The 7395-nt window shown below is 63.6% G+C and overlaps 2 protein-coding genes across 2 annotated transcripts in view; both read right to left on the reverse strand.

Annotated features, from left to right (window-relative positions):
* MNEG_10926 (hypothetical protein) overlaps positions 1 to 94 on the reverse strand; it is a gene marked incomplete at both ends in the record, with an annotated part of 2291 nt that extends 2197 nt beyond the window's left edge. The window contains one exon of the mRNA XM_014040601.1: positions 32 to 94. Within this exon, the coding sequence (XP_013896055.1) occupies positions 32 to 94 (63 nt within the window). The remainder of the gene's footprint in view (positions 1 to 31) is intronic.
* A 2188-nt stretch (positions 95 to 2282) lies between these two features.
* MNEG_10927 (hypothetical protein) lies at positions 2283 to 2999 on the reverse strand (the record flags this gene model as incomplete). The annotated part of the gene is made up of 1 exon (XM_014040602.1): positions 2283 to 2999. A coding segment is annotated over one exon (717 nt), but the record flags the coding sequence as incomplete, so codon positions are not given.
* Between the last annotated feature and the right edge of the window lie 4396 nt (positions 3000 to 7395).

Genomic DNA, 7395 nt, shown 5'->3' on the forward strand with positions numbered 1-7395 from the left:
TTGTTCGGCCGCGGCGCTGTCAGGCTCTCACCTCGAGCACTGAGCGGTTGACGCCCAGGAGGTCTTCCGGCACCTTGACTGCCGCCGAGGACATCGCGGCCGCGAGGGCGCCGCCCCGCGCGCACCCGTCCTCGGTGGCCGGCGCCTCGGAGCCGAGCGGCTGGTCTGGTCGCAGTGGCGTCGCTTGAAGAGCTGCACTCGACCCCAGGTTCATATACTGTGTGTTTATTGCGTCGCTGCGTACGAAAGCGGCGAAAAATGGGGACTTTTTTGACACTGCACTGCTGGATACGTCGCTGCACTCGTCGCCGAAAGAAAGCGGGCTTGTCCCGCGCGACTCAAATCATGTATAGACTACGATGGGAGGCCACTGTGCCGCTCTCGCTTCGCACAGATGCCTCCTAGCGAGTTGATGGCCACAGCTCTAATAAGGCCCTGGCTGTGCGCGATGAATGCGAGCTCTGCGCGCCGGCCACGCTCCTTACCTCCGTCAAGAAGGCTTGAAAACTTGAACTTGGCAACGCACACCGCACACGGCCACAAATACACGCGTGCTCAGTCGGCTTACTACTGGCTTCCGCGCAAGCACCAGCTGCCGTGCAGTGTTCGCGACCTGGGCGCTGGACGGCGGTGCGAGGCCGCTGCCCCCAGCCAGGTGTGATCATATGATACCACGTTGACATTGGACGTCAGCAGGGAAGAAACGAGGGGCGTCGCCGATGCCAGCCGAAAACATGGTCGTGATTGAGCCAGCTCCCAGGCCACTGGTCGCTGCACGGCTACTTTGGCGCGGCAGCTGCACCAAAGCCGTACTTTGCAGGATGGACAATGAGTCGTGACGGCTGTCACAGAGCCCACATGCGCGCTGGCGTGCAGCTACAGGATGGGGGGAGTAGTGCCGGGGTGGCACCTGGCACCGGTGCCAGGTGGGGAGGCTAGTTGCGCGTTGCGTTTCTTCCGCACATGGCGCGTGCGCGATCTCCGAGACAGGGGCAGGATTACCAAATGATTGCTATGTAACATATGGTTGAGGTGCAAGTATTGTGGAGGGTACTCTGCTTTTGGAATTAGTACGGGCGACAGGCGCTGGGTTGGGCGGACGCCCAGCGTGATGGTGGCTGGCTGGAACGGGCTCGTGCAGTAGCATGTGCGTGACCCTTCCCTGCTCGGGGCGTAAAAACGAATCGCTGCCTTGGTGCTAGGCAGTGAGAGGGATGGGCAGCAGTACTCGCCCCGGGGAAGTTTGTAATTACGCAAGCGTGCAGATAGGCAAGTACGGTCTGAGTAATCGGCCGGGTGCGTCGGCAACAACGAGTATGTGCACGAAAAAGGCACGCATGTGCATGCGTGTGTTTGTGTATATATATACGTGTGCATGTGTATATAAGTGTGGATTGACGGCGCTATGCATCGCGCCGCCAAAATCAAGCGGCATCACAAGCCACCCCACGGCAACAAACGGTGTGGCTGGAGGACTTCATGCGCAACTCTGGTGGAAAAGCGGGCCTGCACCAGGCGTCCATCCAACAAGGCAATGATTGTGTGCGCGAACAGATGTGTGCGCAGGGGGAGTATTTGTAGGGACGGTGGGTTGGCACATGGGAGCACATCAGGCCAGTGAGATAAGGGTACTGCAGCCGTGACACATTGGATGCAGGTTGGACCCAGAAAGGCCAGTGCTGTGATGTTGGAGTGCACATTACGGTCCAGTGGTAGCAGGGGGCAACTGCTAGGCTAGGGACGGAGGAGGAGCACCAGCAGCATTCAGAAAAGCAACTGTCCGTCTGCTCGGCTGCTGGCCATCAACTCGCTCGGCTGCTGTGCATGACACTCACGGGTGCTTGATGCAGCGCGCAGATTAGTAAAGTAGTGATGGGGAAGAAAACCTCAACCTGCAATAGTGGTCCTCAACCAGCCGTCTACCTGGTGCTGGAGGCTGCGTGGGTGCAGTGCGCTCGCTGTGCAATAATGCGATGATCCTCGTCCTCCCCTGTTAACCTGCACGAACACGATATCAACAATATCCCCCAGCTCTGCAATCTAGGTTTGACCATCCTTGCAGGCCTCCAGCCGCAAACTGAAGTTAACGAAATTGGGTTGCCTGTATGTGAATGGTGTGGCAAGCTCGCGCCCAGCAGCCACCACGCACGCCTCGGTCCCCCTGTCGCTGCCCGGGCGCGGCGATGGCAGATGGCAGCCGATCGGTCTGATATCGTAGACGGAGGCCTCCAGTGCATGGTTCACAGGAGGCCGTCCAGGCCTGCTGCCAGCCCTTGCAGGAGTCAGTCGATGGCATCATCCAACTCGCTGTCATGCGGCAACCCGACATCCCGCGGCGGCCCAGCAACCGGGTGCGCTGCTGCTGTGCGGCTGCCCTCGCCCTCGCCGCCATCGATCGGGCACCCGTGGCGGCGGCACCCCAGTGACACGGGCGCCTGCTGTGGGGTGCTGCCCATGGGAGGGACTGATGCAACTTGGGTGTATCCCCAGTACAGGTGGGCCCCAGTTCGCCAGGTGGGCCGCTGCAGCTGCCTCCGCTCGCAGGACGCTGGGCTGGTCCAGAGTCCCAGAACCGCTACTGCCCTGTTTCTGCGTTGCCCATGGCGCTCCCGTCTGCTGCCTTCCAGCATCCAGCCAGGCACTACCATCCAAGCGCCTCCGCTTCCCAGCAGCACATGCTCATCTTGGAGCTCCTGCTGCTGCTGCTGCTGCTGCTGCTGCTGCTGCTGCTGATGATGATGATGATGATGATGCTGCTGCTGCTGCGCCTGCTGCGCCTGCTGCTGCGCCTGCTGCTGCGCCTGCTGCTGCGCCTGCTGCTGCGCCGGCGGCGATTGCGCCTCCAGGTGCTGCTCCTCTTGGTGCCGCTCACCTCCCTTCCAGTGCTGCCCCTGCTGCTGCAAGTTCTCTTTTGGCTCCTGCTTTGGCTCCTGTTGCTGCGCAGGCTCCTCCCCCTGCTTCTGCTCGCCGTTCTCCTGTTGCTGTTGCTCATGCTGCCTCTGCAATAACGTGGAGGTTGAACCGCCGCGTGGGCCAGTGGGAGCAGCACCGGCTGCCGTTGCTGGCCTAGCTGCTGCCATCGAGCTGCAGCAGCGCAAGCAGCAGCCGTGGGCTCCGCGCCGTTCAGGGTCCCAGTGAGAGACGCCAGAAGGAAGGGTGACAGCCTTCCCTCACGCTGTGGACATGGTGGCAGGAGAAGCAGCTGTGAGAATCCCGGCCAACAAAGGGAGACTGCTGGCAATTGATGACGGCCGGGCGATCAAGGTTGTATGTGCGCTCCGAGCGAGAGTTGTGCAGCCGCTCCAGATTGTGCAGTGAAGTAGTGGTGATGAGAGTTGTGCACCGCCCGTGGGACCAGGGCGCGTGCAAAGATAGCCGTGTCATGTCTTGTGTCACTCGCTGCTCACTTCCGCGAACTCATTGGAATCGACCGGGAATACCGACCACCCTGGATGGCCGGGGCTCCGCCAGCCCGTGGCCGCAGCCTGCTGCAGCTGCTGCACCAGCACCCGCTGATCGGACGTCTGCTGCGGCGCTGGCACCACCGCCAGGACGGGCTGCCCTCCCTCCCCTGTTCGGCGCAGCAGTAGCGCTGCAGGAGGCAAGGAGCAAGCCGGGGCGGCAAAGCGTCGGCTACGTGTCTGCGCGGGACCCAGCAGTGAATGTGAGGATATCGAGGGCGACAGATCAGTTGAACCAGGTGCACACTTTGGTGGCACCTGAGGTTTGCGCGTCACCCATTGTGGCTCGCCGACGGGCGTCCTCAGCTCCACTCTGGCCAGGCAGCAGGTGAACAGCAGGTCCGCATCCATGGTCCTACGTACGGATGGGGGGCAGTTGTCTTAATGAGGTGGAGAAGGTCGTGCAATGCATTGTTGGGCAAAGTACGCGGGGGAGGATTGATGACAAACTCGAAGTGGTGCAGTCCGTAGTGGTGATTTGGCCAGCCAGCGGCATGTGTCACGGTGTGAGAGTAATCACAGTGCGGGAGTACCGTAATCAGCGACACGGCGTCATGGGGTGCGTTGAATCAACAAATTCGTAAACACCACTCTTCAGGGCAGGCACAATGGTGGCTGAGGCGAGTCGCCCTTGTTCACCGCCCCTTTCACGACACGACAGCCGGCATGTGGACAGCCGACGGCAATGATTTATCTTTGCGTGGGGCCCCTCACCTCCTGTCGGCGTACCAAGCTCGCATCATGTTATCGGGCACCACCGGCCCCAGCGCGTGCTCCCGCGCCTGCTCCCACTTCTCCTTCGACATCTTGAGCACTTGCAAGTGCAGGAGCTGCCGGTGTGACAGAGAGTGAGGGCCGAAGCAGTCACGAGCTGCAGCTGGCAGTGCTTGGAAAAAAGCAGCCAGCCACCTTAACCAATTGCGCTGCCACCTCGCTCCCTCCGTCGGCCAGCGCTGGCCTGTTGGGAAGCCCTAAAACCTACACCTTCATCCCTGCCGGCGCCAACCACAGCCCTTTGAGCGCCTGGGGAGGGCGACTCAGTGAGGCTCACGATGGCGTGCAGCCGTGGGTCATGGTCCGCCTGCCGCGCCAGGACCTGGACGTCCCCCACCTTTGCAATGGTGATGATGATGCCCTCAGGGAGCGGCAAAGACGCCTGAGCCACCAGGACGGGGAGCGATTGATGGGGGCGGGGCACCATGCGCAATGGCGTCTGGGAAACTGTGATCAAGAGCTTCAGGCAGGAGCGCAAGGCCCGCTGAGCACCGGGGCGGGGCGCCGCGAAGTCAAGTGTGCATGACACTTGAAAGCAGATGAACGAGCCGGCTCAGCACGCGCGTTGCTGCTTGCTTGAGTCGTCTACCTTGTGGGCCGCGCTACGCAGGTCCTGGAGCTTATTCACCGTCTTGGGACCCATGTGCACGAGAACGGCCACCGGGTCGTCCACGCTGGGAATGTCGACCTTGCGATCACACTTCTGCCGCTGAGTCACCACCACAAAGCTCTCCGACACCGCCGCCCGCATCGACAGGGAGCGGCCGTCCCGGTGGCGCGCGCGGGCGAGCAGGCGGATCGGGGGCTTGCGGCCGTCCAGGAGGGCTTCGCAGCTGTCGGTGACCTGCAGAGTGTTGGAGCGCAAGCGCAAAACTGCACTATGAGAAGCGGCCTCACGCAGTGCTGCCAGTCAGCGGGACCCAACTTCCGGCCTGCTGCGGACTGCAGGTGCGCACCCAGTGGAGCACTGATGGCACCCAAGGCCCTGCGCTGCTGCCGCGTGCGCAAGCTTCATTGACGCAGACACCGGCGCATCAGTGATCCATGGCGCGCGCCCCCTTTTTGCGCCCAACACCTGCAAGCCAGCGAGCAAAGCCGTGCCCCTGGAGATGGTGAGGACGAGGCGCCCCAGCTCGTCATTGGTGGCGGTGCCCGCGGCGGTGAGCAGGGGCCCGCCCCTCTTGTTGAGCAGAACGCTGATTTTGTCAAACGCGGCGTCGATGGATCTCGTTCCTGTGCCGCTGCTGAAGATAGGGCGGCCAGGCGCATGGCAAGTGAGAGAGAGGCACAAAGACCCGCACGCGTCGATCGTGAGGCTGCATCATGCTACCTGCAATAGGGGCGGCCAGGTGGATGGGGCTTACCAACAAGCTTTGACCTGCTGCGCCAACACCAGGCCATCCAGCGGCAGCCAGTCAGTGGGGGCTGGGCCTGATTCACCAACCCAATTGTGTACCAGGTCCCGCGCAACAAAGCACCTGTGCCCCACCATCACCGTCCGCAGCCGCCCGCTATATAATTTGGCATAATTTACACCTCCAGGGGCTGCTGAGTGTCTTTGGACGCATTACTCATATGATTGCTCGGCAGCTTCAGGGGGCCAGGGTCGCACGCAGGTGACACGTGGGGCCCATTCCGCCGGGAAGGCAGGCAGGTGTGTAAACGTGTCCGGTGTGATCACGCATCCAATATCATGAGGTGACATCCATCCAATATCATGAGATAACACAACGAAGGCACGGATGTGCTGCCGCTGCTTTGTCGCCGGCGACATGGTGGCCGGCCGGCGCCGCCCCCCTTCGCGGCGCGCGCGGCGCCGCATGGCCCGCCCCGTTTCCATGGGTGTGGTGGCCGCGGGAAGGACTTGGGGAGTGTTTTCTTAGACAGCGAAGGTTTCCATGCATATACAAGAGTGGAGAGGGGGGCACCGGGGGGCTGGAGTGAACATGTGCGAGCTGTTGAAAATGCTGACCAGCTCCCAGGAGCCGACACAAGGCGCGGCGGGCGCAGGCCAAGGGGGCTGGTGCCCAAGTGATGTTGTTCAGGGGGGACAGGTTGTGGGAATCGGCCTCCTCTGTGCAGGTGCAGCGAACGCTGATGAATGCGCGCACAGCACCCCAGGGCAGAGCAAACCGTCATGTGTGCTTGCGCAATGTGGCAGTGTTGCAAAGCTGTTGTGGCAGTGTTGCAAAGCTGCCCGCAAACCAGGGAATTCAACCGGCCTGCCGCGTCAACGGTCGCGAACACAACCACATCATTCCGCCGGCAAGGCCGGAGGTTCCAGCTCTGCGCCGCGCCGCGCAGTGTCGGCTGCTCGCGGCTCGAAGCGTGGGGCGCAGGGCGGGGCGGGGGCGCCGGCGTGGGCTGCGCGCGTGTGGTGCCTGACCACGCTCGGGCGCGGCGCGGCGCGCCACGCACTCTCGCGGAGCTGTCGGACGGCGCCGCTGCAGCGCCTCCCAAATCGCGCGCGTGCGTGAAAGCGACGACCGGCGGCGCGCGGTCGACTGCAGTGCATGCGTCCACCCGATATTGACATCTTCAACTATGCAGGATGCGTCCGAGCTTCGGATGGATGCAACCCCCAAGCCGTTTGCCAGCGCCCGCGGCATTCGCGCGAGCGCGGCCCGTACAGTGCTTTGTCCCTCTCCGCCCAGACCGCCGCCGCCGCCATGAGAGTGCCCCGAGCGGCCTGCGGGCCGGCGCGGGGGCCGGCGGGCGCCCGCTCAGCGAGCACGCATGGCGAGGGCGCCGACTCCGTCGCTGCTGTCATCGAGAAGAGCCAACAGGCTCGCCAGCGAGTTCAACCCGCTGCCCAGCGACGACAGCGACGGCGGCTCCCCGCCGACGCTCGGCGGAGTCCCGAGCGCGTCGCTCGCAGGGCGCGCGCCCGCTGCTAAGGAGCCGGCGGCGCCGGCCGGCGGCCGGCCGGCGGGGGCGGCAGGTGCTGCCGCGGCGCGGTTGGTCGCGCCGCCGAGGCCGGCGGCGGCCGCCAGAAAGACGGTGGCGTGGTCTGGCAGGTGCTGCAGGTGGTCTGCCGGCTCGAGGCTCATCGCCTCGGCGACCAGCCTGTCACAGATCGCGTCCGTCATAACCTCGGACCTCGTCGGCGCGACGCAGCCGCCCTCGGGCCGCGCCTGCGCGCCGGCGGGCGCGGGCGGCG

Source organism: Monoraphidium neglectum (genome assembly GCF_000611645.1).
Source record: "Monoraphidium neglectum strain SAG 48.87 unplaced genomic scaffold scaffold02517, whole genome shotgun sequence".
Lineage (NCBI taxonomy): Eukaryota > Viridiplantae > Chlorophyta > Chlorophyceae > Sphaeropleales > Selenastraceae > Monoraphidium > Monoraphidium neglectum.